Here is a 16,896-nt window from a genome sequence, read left to right on the forward strand (position 1 = left end):
TAATTGGAGAAGTATAAAAATGAACCCTAAACATCGGGAAGCAGTGAAGTGCAGCCTGTGATGGATGCAGGCAGCAGATCGGGCTCCATGACCGACATGCCGGGGGAGGGCCGAGGGTGACTGATGTCCATTCTGAGCTACAGTGGGTTCGGCCACTGGCGAGTCAGTGTCTCTGAGGTTCATCTGTTGAGATCTTATCCAAAGTAGCTTAACCTCCTAGCACGTTATGATAGGATAGTATGTGGAGATGCCAGGTGGGAACATAGAAATGGTGTCTTAAGATAATCCTGTAGTTTAAATGACATGCAAGTCACAGCTGAGGTGGGAGAGGCGTTCTGAACTGGTAAACTGACATTCAGTGAGCTCTGCTGTGTCTGTCCCAGGCGCTGTGCTGGGCATGGAGAACTCCGAGGAGAGAGCAGGAGCCTCGCTCTTGGCAAGACGGTTGTCTCTCCAGAAGTTTCTCCCTTCAGGTGCCCATAAGGAGAACTTTTGAGAGGTCTCTGAACCCTGTTCGTGTGAAAGCCTTGTGAGAGGCCTCAGCGCTGCTTTCGGTGCACGCGCTACGTGTGAGCTGAGCATCCCGGGCAGAGAAAGCGCATGATTGGGCTGGTTCTCCTGGTAGCGCCTCTGTCCCACGGAGGCGATGTCATGGGTGCGTTTTCCTCTCCACTTAATGAGCCAAAAAGTCAGTGGGATGGTTTTGGGGAAATGAGGTAAAGTTTTAAAGAATTGAGTTAGACTTTGTATCAAATGAAATTCCAGATGGAGTAAAGATTTAAGAAAAAAAACCTCAAAGGAGGAACAAAAAGGAAGGAACCAGAGCCACAGTGCAAGAAAGTATTGGCCATGTTGCATAACCTTGGTAGGAGGAGAGGAAAACAGTCGTCCAAGCCTGGCCCCAAAGCCAGAGACCACTGAGGAGACAACTGAAACACTTTATTCCTTGCAAAACGTAAACAGTTCTCTGAGATGTTTACCGTGATGTTGAACCTGATCATATGTATCAATTCATTCACAAATATTCATTGAACACCGATCACGTGCCAGGGACTGTGCAGAGGGCCTGGCAGCCACTGGGGGCAAGGCCGCTGTGGGCTCGCCCCAGGAGGAGCCTTTAGGGACAGGGACAGGCTTTGGCCACGAGTCGATCGGAACCCCTGCAAGTCAGGCGTGTCCCCGAAGAAGCCCATCTTCTCCTCAGACTTTGTTCTGCTGGGTGTCTGCTTAGTTAATTAGGTTATTAATCAGTCAGTGATGTCACCTGAATGCACTGAGTGGCTCCTAAGGACAGGGCACAAGCTAAATGCCAAATGTGATGGAGAAAGACAGCCCGTTCCTGGCTGGAGTAGAGAGGTGGACAGTAAGCTCACAGGTCAGCGTGTACATAGTGTGTGAAGGCCAAGTTTGCAGGGAAAGTATGGGAGGCCAGGAGGGAGGATGAAAGGTCCTCATTTGGATTCAAGGGGGAAAGCAGGGCTTCTCTGAGGGGGTGACATTTAATTTTAGGCCTGAAGGTAAAGAGCGGGTTGTCCCTCAAAGTGGAGGGAGCGGATCCCAGGCAGAAGAAGCCACAGGCATCCCCCGCATTGGCCAAAGGGGACCGAAAGGTCAGGAGGACCCTGGGTTTTTTTCTTTTTTATAGCACTTTATTAAAGTTATTGGGGTGACAGTGGTTAATATGAACATACAGGTTTCAGGTGTGTGTTTCTATGTTACAAGGTCTGTATATTGCTCTGTGTGCCCACCACCCAAAGTCCGGGTTCACCCTAAACAGAATTACAGGGCTTTGAGCGGCAGGGCGCTGTGATTGCTTTACATTTGAGGAGGATACTTACCCTCCTGATTACTTACCCTCAGTTCAGCTACTGCTTTGGGAAGTGAAGCCTGTCACTAAGGATGAACCGTGACCTGGGCACGTGTTAGGACTAAGGGCTTGACATTCTGAGGTTTGGCCCAGCAGGAAAGGTGAAGAGAGAAGGGCTTGCAGGAAGAAGCAGTCGCCCGTAGTATGGAGACGCTCCCAGCGGGATGGTCATTGCACTCTGCAGGGTCCCTGTCTCAGACGCCTCAGGGTGACGGCCAGTGGGACTGAGCTGCATCCGCATGGAAACGCTGTGAACACATTGGGCCCCTGTGAGGTAGGAAGCCTCGTATCCTTGCAGCTTAAATCATAATTCAAGATTCATATTCAAGAAAATTGTCCTCTTAAAGATAAAAACATCCTGAGGATTTTGGGTTAACTTTTAGTTATTGAGAAAGACTTGGTTTAGTAACATAAGCATCTACAGGAAACGCAGCCCGAAAAGCCTTTGAGAAAATTTAAAGTGTTCAGTCGTAATAAGTCATATATAAACTTGTAAACGGCCTAGTTAGTCTGCATTCTTTTTCTCAAGGGCCTAATATCCCAGGGAAAAGAGACATCATAATGCTAAAGCAACACCTTTTTATGGTCTCTTTGCATATTTGGGACATTACAGAAAGGCAGTTATAAAATATCATGTCAAGGATTTTCTTTAACTTGACTTTGTATGAATATTGAGACAGTTTGGGGACTTAAGAAACATATTTATCATGTTATTGCATTCGTAAGCTTTCTTTTTATTAGCTTTTTATGGTCACCCTGTAAAAAGGATTGTTTGAATCGGTTGGAATTCAGAATTCTGGACTCACACTTTGTTTAACTTCCTTCTACATTATTATTCATCTTTTCCATTGTTTCCCCTCGACTCCCAAACAGAAACATGCAGTACAGAGTTTGATTTATCTGTTAAGTGTTTTCTACAATTCAGACAGTGTGACATTTCCTCGGAATAAATAACTGAACTTGGTAGAAGGGACTCTAGAGATAAATAGGAATGAAATTAAAATTAATTTTCTGTCAGTAGAGAGGTTAGCAGAACCTGAAGTCCGAGTTGGGAGTCGGTGGCTCCTGGCCCTTCTTTGCCTCGTCACTCCAGGACATTTGTTCTAAACTTCCAGGCCGTGCTGAGCCCGGGAGACCTGCCCGGGTGGGTGTTGATGAGACGCGGCCGCGGGGAGGCCTGCCCGGGTGGGTGTTGATGAGATGCGGCCGAGGGGAGACCTGCCCGGGTGGGTGTTGATGAGACGGGGCCGCGGGGAGACCTGCCCGGGTGGGTCTTGATGAGACGGGGCCGCGGGGAGACCTGCCCGGGTGGGTCTTGATGAGACGGGGCCGCGGGGAGACCTGCCCGGGTGGGTGTTGATGAGACGGGGCCGCGGGGAGACCTGCCCGGGTGGGTGTTGACTGAGACGGGGCCGCGGGGAGACCTGCCCGGGTGGGTCTTGATGAGACGGGGCCGCGGGGAGACCTGCCCGGGTGGGTCTTGATGAGACGCGGCCGCGGGGAGACCTGCCCGGGTGGGTCTTGATGAGACGCGGCCGCGGGGAGACCTGCCCGGGTGGGTGTTGATGAGACGCGGCCGCGGGGAGACCTGCCCGGGTGGGTGTTGACTGAGACGGGGCCGCGGGGAGACCTGCCCGGGTGGGTCTTGATGAGACGCGGCCGCGGGGAGACCTGCCCGGGTGGGTCTTGATGAGACGCGGCCGCGGGGAGGCCTGCCCGGGTGGGTCTTGATGAGATGGGGCCGCGGGGAGACCTGCCCGGGTGGGTCTTGATGAGACGGGGCCGAGGGGAGACCTGCCCGGGTGGGTCTTGATGAGACGGGGCCGCGGGGAGACCTGCCCGGGTGGGTGTTGATGAGACGGGGCCGAGGGGAGACCTGCCCGGGTGGGTGTTGATGAGACGGGGCCGAGGGGAGACCTGCCCGGGTGGGTCTTGATGAGACGGGGCCGCGGGGAGACCTGCCCGGGTGGGTGTTGACTGAGACGGGGCCGAGGGGAGACCTGCCCGGGTGGGTGTTGATGAGACGGCCGCGCAGCACACCGTGCGCTTCGCCGCGCTGCTGTGTGTGTGCAGGCGCTGAGATGCGACCGCTGGCCTCAGCTGGCGTTCAGGGCCGGAGGCAGGCGTGTGGCCGCTTCTGCCCCACGTCTACGTGTCCGCGGCTGTCACCTGCACGTCCCCGAGGCGCCGCAGCGGGGGACCAGCGCGGAATTATGCAGCCTCCCAGCTCCGCCTTCTTCCCGACTCCGACCAAGGGAGCTGTTAAAAAGCAGTAAAGGTTTGAGTAACTTATGAACGAATCGGTTCCTAGCTCCCTACAGTTCTGTTTACCTTTCAAAAGTCCAGCATAGACCTTCATAGCTGTCACCTTGATTCTGTCTCACAGGAGACCCAGTTATTAACTCAAGACCCTGGGCCTTAACTGTTCACAAATGGGACTGCGACCCGCTGGGCCGAGGTCGGACAGCAGGCTGGCGCTGGGTCCAAGACCTCCTGGAGCCTGAATGTCTTAGCCACGTGCCTTAAAGTTGTGTCTGTGGTATAGTTTCACACGCTCTCACACACACACTCATTCACAGTCACACACACACACAGGCACACACACTCACACACCTCACACTCACACTCACACACACACACACACAGTGAACGTTTCACTGAATAAGTATTTTCACCTTCAAACATTTGGGAAGCCATGGATGGTGAGTTCGGAGATTATTAGGGATTTCTGCACTTCTTGAAATCCATTGCTTTATGTGTTCCTAGGGTGGGCGAGTGGGAATTCTTACGGCAAACCCATCTTTGTTACCATTACCTGCAGTAAATCCTTATAAACTGGAATGGGATTGTGTCCCTGCACCGAGTCAGCCTTATGCCCCCTCACTAGAGAAAGTCTTCTTCTAAAAGTAAATGTGACGAACGTTTGGAAGTCTGACACCCCCCCCCCCCCGGTACCTGGGGCCTGTACTGCGACGAGCCACTCAAACGTATCTTTTAATTCAAGTGTTTTTCCATCAGCACCACGGGATGAGGTTGGCTTTTACTTCCCTTAATTTACATATTATTGCAGGAATCTCGCTGAGGTGGTCGTGTTTCTCTGACTGGTGACGGATGTTGACAGGACTCTGTAATGTGTTTTGTAAGCCGGCTGAATTGCACTTGATGCGATAGCCTCAATCTGACACTGTTGATCACTTACAAATTGAGAAATCAGAAAAAGTGATTTCGTGGAGAAGGAAACCTGACTAACTGGTGGTATTTTATGAGAGACTGAAATGGGAAATGTCATAGTCAAAATGATTTTTGTTTTGTAATCAAAAAAATAATTCTAATAGGCTGCATTTTAGTTCTTCTTTGTTCAATTCCATTCTTCTGAGTTCCCCAGCCACTAAAAATGATAAGAAATGAACATTTACTGAGTCCTCACTCCAAGCCAGGAGGCATTCTGCTGGATGCTTAAAACACTAAACCACTTAAGACATAGCACGGACTCCTGACAAACTCACGATCTAGTGAGATTAGTATTAAAATGAATACTTACTCTATGATGTGACAGGTGGTATCACTGCAGAATTCGCAGGGTACAGAAAGCCTGGCTCAGTGTCCAGCAGATGCCTAACACTGGGCACCTGGCAGTGGCGTGGGGCATCAAGGAGGGTAGGAGGCTGGGTCTGCAGGGAGCAGGCGGGAAGGGGGGTGGGTATTGTTTGTAAAGAATTTGGAATCAATAATAAAACCAATTAGAAACTGAACTCCTCTTTACTATCACCATGTGCTGGCAGTTCCAAACAGTGTCAGTGTGGGTGACCCTGGGATGGACGCCTCGAACGCTCTGCCCTGGAGCCCCTGGGAGAGCCCCTGCTGGGAGCAGCAAGGGAGCTGGAGCGGTTGAGGAGAATTCCAGATGGCAGGATGCCGGTGCTGTGAGGAGATGAGGCATTTCTCACGTAGGAGATGTGGACGGCCATTCCAGGAAGCCTCCAGCACGTGCAAAGGCCTGTAAAATACCAGGGTTCACTGCAGTGCCAGGGAGGTAGGAGTTCCTTCAAATGAGCGGTGATGGTCAATTAGATGTCCACGTGGAAACAAGCCCAACCCCTTACAGTACACGCAGTGATCAGCTCTGGCAGCTGGCAGACCTGAATGGGGAAAGGAAAGCAAGTGTCTCAGAGGGAAACAGGAATGTGCTCATGATCTTGGCCTTTGAAACAAAACACCACAGACTCTAAAAGGAAAAAAAAAACCCAAACAACCGAGAAGTCGGAGCCTATTAAAATTAAATACGTCTTTTCTACAAAAGATACTATTAAGTGTGTGAAAAGCAGCCCATAAAATGGGAGCTTTTCCCAATGCACCTACCTGACTAAAGACATAGACCTAGGAAGCGTTGGCAAGGACCTGGCACAAACGGAAGGCACGCGTGCTGTGTTTGTGGGCCTGTAAACTGGCACAGAGAACTGTGCCAGAGAACTGTGTAGCGCATCTCCCGGAGCCTTCCGCGCACACACCGATAACCCGGCAGTTCCACACACCCCCAAGAATGCACACATCCGCTGAGCAACACGCACAAGGATGTTGGGGAGCACTCCCATCACAGGTGTAAGCTGGAGGCCAACCCAGTGCCCACGAACAGCAGACTGGAAAAGCGGACAGTATTCGTGTAGCAGATAACTAGTGGTGACAGTGAAAAGTGACAGCTACGCTAAAAAGTGTGAAGGAGCCTCACAAACCATGGCGAGCAAAGGGCACCGAAGAATGGTGGGCAGACACTGGTGATCAGGGCTTGGGCCTCGGTTCCCCGTGGGCAGTGACTGTACGTGGGTGTGGGGACTTTTACAGTGCTTCTCAATCCAGGTGCTCAAGGGTGTGTCATCAGGGGTAATAATGAAGGTTATGGGTGTGGGGACATCAGCTCAAGAAAATGAGAAAAATGACAGGTCCAAAGAAAGCAGGTGACCAAGGGCAGGGACTGAGGAGCCTCGTGCTAAAGGTTTGAGCAGGAGTGGGAGTTGCAGGAACGGGGACAGAGCTTTAAAAGGAAGGAAGGGTTGTGATGTTTCCCGCCTCAGGAAGGTGCCGTAGGACAGACCGAGAAGTATCAGTTTTGTTCCCCTTAGGAGGTCGAGAGTGGCCTTGCCATGCATAGCCTCAAACACCCGGGGCAGAAGTTTCCGCCAGAGGCAGGAGGCAGGAGGCAGGAGGCTGGAGGCAGGAGGCTGGAGGCAGGAGGCTGGAGGCTGGAGGCAGGAGGGAGCAGGCTGGAGGCAGGAGGCAGCAGGCAGGAGGCAGGAGGCTGGAGGCAGCAGGCAGGAGGCAGGAGGCAGGAGGCTGGAGGCAGGAGGCTGGAGGCTGGAGGCTGGAGGCTGGAGGCAGGAGGCTGGGTGTCAGGCGCTGGCAGCCTTTCCAGGAAGCTGGGCTGTGCAGACACGAGTGGGCGCTGGACAGAGATGCAGGCCGAGGCGCTTTTCAACTTGGCAAAGGCCGGGATCTGGCGACCGGCCATTAAGGGGCTACCGGTGAGTCGGGGCAGCGACTACTGGCCCAGATGTCAGGAAAAAGGGGACCCATCGATGGGGGCTCAGCCTCAGGAGCAGGGACGTGGGTGGGAATAAAGGTACATCTGCAGTTAAGAGGTTGGGAAAGTGAGGGACCTTGTGCCTCACAGCCTCCGTTTTCTCTAAGAAGTTGGGGTCAAAGTCATTTGCTTAGAGGGAATGGGGGGGATCTTGAAGATTTGTTTTTTTAAATTTTCATGCACTTTCGCAAGAGATTAAAAACCCTTTTATCTATATGTAAAATATATACTATACCTACATTTTATTAATTATATATCAAAAACTTCATTTCCTGTGAAATAACCCATTTTCAAATCTGCACCAGGAAGCATTACACATTAGCGGTGAGAATACCCTACGTTGAGTCCTACCAAACATCGTACTTTTGGGACTTAATTTTCCTCCAACTCTTTCTTCCAGCCTCATTTATCATTAATTTTTAAAATTATTATCTTGATACTTTTTCATAGCACTTTTCTCCTGCTTAGTTGGGGTGTTGTTTCTTATTATTTCCTGAGGGTATTTCCCTCTCTCCATCCTCACCTCTCCTCACATTCAGATTAATTCTTGACAAGTGAGATTTCTGAATGTCAAGCCACTCCTCATATTTTTAATCAAATGAAGAGAGTTCTTGAGTCATAAAAGAGTACATTCTTATGTAGAAGTGTCACCCATATAAAGAAGAAGGTGAACAATCATTTCCCGAGGTTGTGTGTGCGTGTGTGTTGCTTCCCGAGACCCCTTACGTAGAGTCCCAGTGAAGAGTGTTGGAAGCAGCACTTGGTCTCCCAGGTTGAGGGGACAGCCCCTGACATAACTGCGGGTCACTGTGTGGTGGGTGGGAGCTGTTCTCTTCCATCAGTCGCTCCTTGTGTCATCCCAGGGGCCTGGAAGCGACGCGGCTCTCTCGATTCTTTACTGTAGATGATTAGGTTTTATTATAAATTGTTGAAGAGTGTGATCCCAGCAGTTTGGTGGAGTTGCCTTCCATCAGGTTTGCAGACGGGGACTTTGAGACTCGCTTTGGAGAGAACCGCGTCCCTAGCACATCTGGTTCATTCTCCAGCCACCCAACGGCGGGGTGAGGTCGGCCTCAGCCTCGCGGTTACTGTCAGGCAGACGAATCCTGCAGGGGGTGAGGTGGGCACCCTGGAGGACCCTGGACCTGAACCTGGTGTGCTGTCCTCACGGAGGTGGGCAGCAGCGGAGGGCTCGGGCTCTTGTCCTGCAGCCTGGAGGCAGGGACGAAGCATTTTCCACCCTGGTACCATGGCCTATGGAAATCTGTGCTCTGACCAATCGGACCAGTCACAGCCGCTCCCAGAGAGAAAAGTCCTCAGAGATCATGAGAGTCCCCACAAGGACACATTCCACATGACCCATCCCGGGGAGGAGAGCAGGTGTCTCCTCTGCCATGAGTGGTAGGATGCAGACATGACCCAGAGGATGGGCGGGACACGCAGAACTGGGGCTCAGAAAGATGCAGATAATTGTCCACGACCACTCACCAGTGCCTGGTAGAGTCTCAATGCAGACCCTGGTTGGTCTGACTTAAACGCTTAGCCCCGCGTGCAGGGACTTCACTCTTCATGGGCACTCTTGGTGGGAAATCACACTAGAATGTAATATATTCATAGTCATCGGGGGTTGGGGATTGGCTTTCTCTTATTTGCATATGTTGCCCAGAAATTTCATTGTGGATTAAAAGACTAAAAGGAGGGAGAGAAGAGCCCAGAAACTAGCGCCAACCTCACAAGTGACCCCAAGCTTAAGAGAAGATGGGCTCATGGTTCTTTTTCCAATTCTTCATCCTTTGCTTTCTACCCTTACTCACTCTGAGATGCCTTGATGTTATGTGGGTGTTATTTCATTGATCCCAGTAATAATTATATTTGGAAAAATCGACTGGCCTGAGAAATTGGGGTACAGGCCTATTATTTCTATATATCAGCAATTTTCAACCTTTTTCATCTCTTGGCACAAATAAACTAATTACTTAAATTCTGCGGCACAGCAAAATATATATTTTGCCAATCTGACAAAAAAGTAGATATAATTATTATTCATTCACACTGCACAGTTATTGTTGTGCTGGCTGTTGTCATTTTTTTATTTGACAATCTAAGAGAAAGGAGGTCCGTGTCTCTGGCTAAATAGTCAGATATTGCATGTTTTAAAAATTCTTGTGGGACACCAGTTGAAAATCAGTGCTGTATATTATTTATGAGCTATGTAGAAACAGAGCTAGGAAACGCTGCCTGGAGAGAACATTGGTCCACCATGTTGAGTGTCTGGAGTTCCGAACCAGCAGCTTTGGAATTAAAGAGGAGATATTACTAATTATCACATGTACTTAAAGACAGATGCTTGATCAGTGGTTGTTCTAAGTGACTTTTGTGTTTCTTTCAGATGTGGCCCATTTAATGTGGTTCGAAAGACTCTACGTTTGGCTTCAGTGTTTTGAAAAATATATCTTGTATCCGGCAATCATCCTGAATGCCGTCACTATTGATGCATTTTCAATAAGCAATTATCGGAGACTTGGGACCCAGTAAGTGGAAATGGTTTACTCTCCTAATGATTGGGCTCACGTTTTGAAAGCCTAATGCATTTTCTCCAGAGAGGCTGCAGCGGAAGTCAGCTCCCAGGGGTCTTTCTCAAACTGGCTAGAGCTGGACGGGTATGTGTACAGTGACCGGGGTGCACATGAAGTTGGATCTGCTTGAAGTGATGTTGTGATAAATGTCAGCAGATTTGAAAATCATGCTGCAGACTTAGTCAGTGAGCGCTGATACGAGGTCGGAAGCCCAGTGCGACACCGGGTTCCTGGAGTTCCTGCCTCATGTCATTTCATTTAGCAAATACTCCGTCATTTGTGCTTGAGGGGATGTTCTTGCTCTGTCTTCATTTATCAGGAGAAGTGTCACAGCTACAAAAGTGGAGCACAGAGGCCTCGTGTCATCAGGATACCTGTGCTTTGCAAAGCATTGGCAATGCACAGTTGAGTTATTGGTGTCATATATTCGAGTTAACTGAATTTACAGTGGAAATCTCCTGAATTGTCTGAGGATTTGTCTCCCTGACTAAAAGTTTCTGGTCCAATAAGTTGTTGGGGATCTTTTCCCAGATTTGTTTATTAGTCACATGGCTTAAACACCATGTGCCCAAGCCAACCCTGATGTGTAATCCCAAGCAGACGAGCTCACATCTGCTCCTCCTTTTAGGGCGACATGAGGACAAATTCATGAACATTTGCCAGAGGCTGAGCAAGCTAAGCTCAGAGGCGTGTGAATGCTGGACTTGGAGCAGGTCCATGGCGCACGAGGCAGACACTGAAAGAAATGATTCTGTCACCTTCCTGACCTGGCTCAGTTAGGCAAGGCCAAGAAGTCCATGTCTGTGGTTCTTAGAACCCTAGGCTTCAGGTCCAGGGATGCAAAGAGCCTCACTGGATGAAGAAGGCGGCCAGTGGGACTATGGAGCTCCTAGAGAGTCTGGGCGGGGCCCAGTCCCGGGGCTGACGTGCCTCTAGAACATGAAGTCCTCTGTGGCAGGTGTTTCCAGTGTGGTGCTACCCGGGATGACCCCCTAGACTGGGGCAGATCCTCCATTTCCAGAGTGAGGGCTCGCAGTCACAACCAAAGTAGCAAAGACGGTACCAGGGCTGCCTGGGGCATCCAGCTGAAGGGTTTCAGGTCCCCCCGCTCCAGCATCAGGACCAGCCCTGGAGCTGCACCTGCAGGTTGAGACCAAGCAGCTCTGGCTGTTGGCAGAAGAGGGACAAAGGCCGCGAATTAGACAGACTCAAGTGAACAGTTCGAAGAGAGCCCCGCTTGAAGTCTAATCTCTGTAATTTTTTCCCAGACACTAAAGACAGAAAGTATCACCTTACCTCTGTACCTCCAGGTTCTCAACTTCCAGATGACACCCACATTATTTTTCTCAGAATCCATAGCTGACAGTTTCTTTGGATTCTTGAGGCATCCATCTGAAGACTTAAAAACAAAGCTTCCCGAGATTCCAAGCACCCCGAGATTCCAAGCACCCCACTAGGCCGGCTGTTTCAGACAGATGGCAGGAGTCCATGCACCAGCCTCACCTACAGACCTGCTCCGAACTCTACAAGCCTCCTCCATTGAGAACCACTGTGCCAGATGGTCAGAGAGCGAGCTGGTTAATAGCAGGCACTGTTTGTTATTCAGCTTTCAATACCAACCCCTAGTAAGCGGTGATGGATGGATGGATGGATGGATGGATGGATGGATGGATGGATGGATGACCGGGTGGGGGAATCGTGATGTCTTGTTAGGTATTTATATTTCCCAGCGTGACCTAAATGGATGCTTACAGCTGTCCCAGGCCATTGTTCACTGATTTATGTAAACCTTTATGAAACCTTCAGCTAAGCTGTGAAAGTCTATGAATCTGGAACTGAAACCATTATCATTACCATGTTATAAAGGCCCTACCACCAGTCCTTTAGATCTGCCATAGCCATAACTGGTCATGGTTATTAGACATGAGTACTGTCCATTGGAACCACAGTCCCAGAAAACAGAAAGTTCAGAGTTAACCCTTGTCTAAATATGGCCTGAATAACCCAGAAATCACCCATCTCCCCTGAAAGTCAAAATATTCCTAGTCTTGAGATGCTTGTCACTGGGGTCCCTGCAAGCGCTTTGGCTATCCCAGGGGAGTTCTTGAACCCTGGGCTGTTGTCAAGGGCAGCTGGGCCCACGGCCAGGCTTTCCCACTGGGTTTTCACCACAGCATCGCTGTCCACTGGGACAGGATGGTGGGTTGCGGAGCAGTGGTCAGCCTCACCGCGGGAACACGAAGGGCTTTACGTGAAGTTACAAAAACATCCCCACTCTCCCCAGACCTGCATGTAACCCTGGGCTAGTGTTTCTCAGAAGGGCTGCGGGCAAACCTCACTGGGGGCACCGGCGGCAGAGTGGGAACAACCACAGCCCTAGACCTGACGGCGTATGAAAAGTCAGATCGCGGCAAATGGAGCTGCCAACGTGAGATCCTTTTGATGACAAGATGACAGTCTTGCACCTGAGAGATGCAAAGACTTTGAAAACACGTTTTAAATGCCCTCCTCCTGGGACCTAAGGTCAGAGCCCAGGATCCCTCTAGGTCCAGGGAAACTGAGGAACAAATCTGGTTTTACGTATTTAGCGAGAAAATGAAAACCTCGCTCTTTCAAGTGCCGGCACTGTCTGGACAGCGTTCCACCTCTGTCTTTCCAGTTTCCAAAGATGCTGCTGTGATTGGGGGGATCTGGTTAAAATGGGTAAGGCCTCCTGCGGAAAGACTGAGGCCTCAGGCAGGGCGAAGCTTTGTGAGGCCATCCTGAGCTATGCAGTGTCATGGTCAGTAGGTTGGTCACTAGACGTCATAATCTGGGGAATTGCACACACAGCACGTGCTCCTCCCTGCACGGATCACTAACCTCGCTCCCTGGACGAGAGCGTTCAGGAGCCAGTCCTCACAGGGACGCCCTGCCTGGCGTGGCTGACGGCTGCGGTCAGCTCCTTCACCGCAAAGGCCTGTGCCGTGGGGAGAACGATGGTGCAGCTTTCAGCAGAAAGAAGGCAGGACCGGGAAGCTTATGCTCACTGGGAGGACAGATATGCTGAAAAACACCAGTTGTGAACATGCCAGAGTAAAAATGGCTTTATTAAGATAGTGGGTTTTTCCATCTCTTCAGAATGTAATACTGACCGTCATTACATTATCGCTTCAGTAAGATTCTTTTATAATAAAAGGCACACATGGAGCAGGCCTAGCAGGGACAGCGTGCTCTGATCCCTCACTTACCTGCAAGCTCTCCATGGGACCTGTCACTGCCGGGGGGCTTCAGATAAGCTCCAAGGAGCCCTGTGTCCTGGGGACAGTCAGAGGCATGTGGCCGAATGGCACCCCCTCTAGTGGCAGCCTGTGCTGGAGGGTCCCTTGGGGCTGAGTCTCAATCCCAGCTCCGCCCTGTGAGTGCTTGAACAAGTGACCCCCGCTCTGAGACTCAGTTTACTGTTCTGCCAGGTGAGGGTCATCATAGCCCCCCTCCCCTAGTTTGGCACTTTGTGTTTACAGCGTGCACGTTAGCCGCTGTCGCTCGCCTCGCAGCTGGCGCCCCATTGTCGCTCGCTCTTCTCTCGTTCCCTGCCGACAGCTGGGACATCTTCCTGATGATCGTGGCGGGCATGAAGCTGCTGCGGACCTCCTTCTGCAACCCGGCGCCCCAGTTCGTCCACCTGGGCTTCACCGTCCTCTTCTTCCGCTTCGACTACCGCGGCCTCTCGGAGAGCTTCCTCCTGGACTTCTTCCTCACGTCCATCGTGTGCGGCAAGGCAAGTCCGCGGCCGCGGTCCCCGGCCCCGAGGGCGCGGCTCACCCCGTGCTGCAGGGGTCTTAAATATTTTTTTAAAACTATAGCATGAAATTAAACTGAATTACATATGCATGTTACACACCTGCTGCCCTTTCGAGAACATTCCCGGTGGACTATAAATACGCCATGTTACTTGCCCCAAATCACTAATTAACATGAATTAGCCGTTAGTGTTGCTTGAAATTTTACGATCTTTGTCTCTGCTAACAGTCTCTTTATAGAACTTGCCTAGGTCTCAAATGCTCTGAATTAAAGGTTAGCAACCAGACATTAAATTTTTAAAATTTACTTTATTTTTACTTATTTATTTATTGACTTATTTTACTTAGCAAGCACTCTGCTTTTTGAGGTACATTTGAGACCTGGTACCGAGAGCCGGGCCCCCCCCCCGGCTTGTCTCAGGGCAGATTTCACCCGCCGTGAAGTCCCACGTGGGCCACGAGAAATCCTAACCACGGTTCAGGCAGATGTGTGGACGGTGTCTGATGCCCAACGTGAGGGACTCGTGTTCTAGGCACCGTAACAGCCTAGGTTTGTAAACGGACGTGGAGAGGAATTTGGAACAATCTTGATTATTTGGCTGAGTGACACGACCACGCCTTTCCCCCCGGCTTCTCCACGTGCCAGGTTTCTGCCCTGAGACTGACTTAACCAGCAACTTCCCCTTTCAGTTAATAATGTTTATATCTGAGGGGTTTTTCCCCCCCAGAACTTCATTATTTTACCTCTTTTTTAAAAAAAAAAAAAATTTAGAGAAGAAGGGACATAGAGAGAAACATTGATCGGTTGCCTCCTGTACACACGGAGACTGGGATTCGAACTCACAACCTTTCAGTGTACAGGACAATGCTCCAACCAACGGGGCCACACTGGCCAGGAGTAATTTTTATCTTTATTACCTATCCTTTCCTTCTGGCTTTCTCTCTGCTTGTTTTAGGGAACAGAAACTCAAACTCTCATATTATTGGATAAAAACTCCTTAAGTAATTGGCGTCACCCCATCACGGCACGCGCGCTTCCTGTGGTAACTCCGGTTGGACACTGATTTTCCGGTTGTCCGAGTCCTTCCTTGGGCCACTTGTTACTGGCTCCTACTCTTCCTCTGCTCCCATGTCCCCCGTTTCCACGTCCGACTCTGGGACGCCGGCCTTGCCCACGCACATTCCTTCTCCGTCGGTTCTGTTGGGTCTCGATAAACTTCTCTCATTTTTTTGATGGTTCAGATCGCAGGCTTCCAATCCTGTTTCCTTGATGACGTATGAATTCCCGTTATCCACATAATCAGTGTAACATTATATCTTAGGACCCTAAAGCATTCGTGAGGTTATTGTAAATAATGTTACTGCTCCGGGGGTGAGAGCTTGTTTATCATCAGACGCAGAGTGCGCCGGACAGGCCTGGCTCTGCCGTTGCGTATAGTTCGACATAGTGATATCGGTGTTTCTTTCTGAACCTCAGTTTCTTTAAAACGGAAAATAATGATGCCAGTCTCACCGGGTATGTTGTGAGGATTAATTAGCAGAACTATAAAAGAACTTTTTAAGTAGAACATGCTTTCCAAATACAAGGCAGAGTTTTTAAAGCCATCGTGTGGAGAGTGACGTGACACACTGTTTAACACGGGAAGGAGCGTGGCTGGCTTTCCGCACCGATCTGTCCAGCCTGGGAGGGAGAAGCCCTGGCATGGGCAGTGGGCAGGGACGGGGTTCTCGCTGTAACAGCCTGAAGAGCGTGGCTTCTGAATGCCCCTGCTTCTGTGGCAGGCATGGCGGTGAGCGTTTGCTGGAGCTCGGGGCCCCTCCCCACGGGTGCCTGCGGGTCAGCTGCGAGAGGCCTCGCTGACAGCACACGGCCGGCTGCTAAGGGAAACAGAGTCACGGTGGCCTTTGTTCCTTCCCATCCCTGCGGCCACTGCATGCACCCTGTGCATCATGAGGGAGGGGGACCTACCGTGACACCATCTCAAACTAGGCCCACGGAAATGTCTTTGCTGCTGGCATTGACTTCCACCCGCCACAGCCTTTTTGAGGCACCAATTAAAACACGAAAAATTCCAGGCAGGACCATGGAAGCAGCTTCTTACCGCCTCTGACCGAGGGAGCATCAGCACTTAGAATTGGAATAGTCCGCCTTTCGGCTGGAGATCATGGCTATGTCTAAAAGCAAACAAACACGGAAAGGAAATGAGACAAAAGCTAGAAAACTCAGCTTACTGACTAGTGAGTCTCGAGCCGGTCCCGATGCACCCGAACCCTTCCGGTGCCGACTCCCTCTTGTCCCCTCCCCCGAGAGGGGAATGAGATCTTCCTGCGGAAAAGGCCCGTGGAAATCAGTGACAGGAGACAGTGGCGGCACCAGGGTCCCACAGCCGATGCTTCTTGTGAAGACCCTGCCTGCAAACCCGCTGATGCCTTGTCCCTTCTCCTGCTTCAGCAGCGCTTTGAAACGGTGCTAGTGCATTTGTAGAGCCTTCTAGGACCCTCCAGGCAGCACTGCTCTCTAAGGTTATTCGTTGTACAATATGAATGTTATTTGTTCAGTAGACTCTTCAATCGTGCTCATGACAAGCTCTCTCACCGGACCCTTGCAGGAACCCCCAAGCCCCCCCCCCCCCCGCTCCTGTTCTGCAGAATAGAGTCCTTGTTGGTTAGCCCGACCCCACCCACAGGAGGGCTGAGGCGAATGAAAGACCTTCCAGGGCATCCAGGTCCTCGGAGGGAGAGAGAGGACCTACGGAGCGAGGTCAGAGCGTCAGGAGTGGATGGCTCCGGGGGCCCTGCCGGGGTGCTACCCTCTGCCTCCCTGACCCCCGAATCCCTGAGGCCTGGAAGGTGAATGTTGGCCGGTCCCTCTGCCAGGCCCAGTGAAAATGAAGTAGAGTCCCAGGGCCAGAGCCTAACAGGAAAGACTCCGTGCCGCCTGCCCGTGTGTCAACATAGAGGGTGGGACATTCCCAGAGGAGAGTCCGGGGCTTGTGGGCGCGGGGCCCGTCCTGGCAGGTGTGGCACTCCAGCCACACACCCATGGGCTCATCTCTGAAAGCCAGGCATCCTTCCTCACCCTGCGTTCTCTCAGTC

General features: G+C 51.0%; 1 protein-coding gene across 1 annotated transcript in view; it reads left to right on the forward strand.

The window, feature by feature from the left end:
- PCNX2 (pecanex 2) overlaps positions 1-16,896 on the forward strand; it is a 194,302-nt gene that overhangs the window by 92,259 nt on the left and 85,147 nt on the right. Inside the window, exons 20-21 of the mRNA XM_016195999.2 lie at positions 9,832-9,973; positions 13,601-13,778. Of these exons, the coding sequence (XP_016051485.2) occupies positions 9,832-9,973; positions 13,601-13,778 (320 nt within the window). The remainder of the gene's footprint in view (positions 1-9,831; positions 9,974-13,600; positions 13,779-16,896) is intronic.

The sequence above is a fragment of the Miniopterus natalensis genome, chromosome 21 (assembly GCF_054644295.1).
Source record: "Miniopterus natalensis isolate mMinNat1 chromosome 21, mMinNat1.hap1, whole genome shotgun sequence".
Taxonomy (NCBI): domain Eukaryota; kingdom Metazoa; phylum Chordata; class Mammalia; order Chiroptera; family Miniopteridae; genus Miniopterus; species Miniopterus natalensis.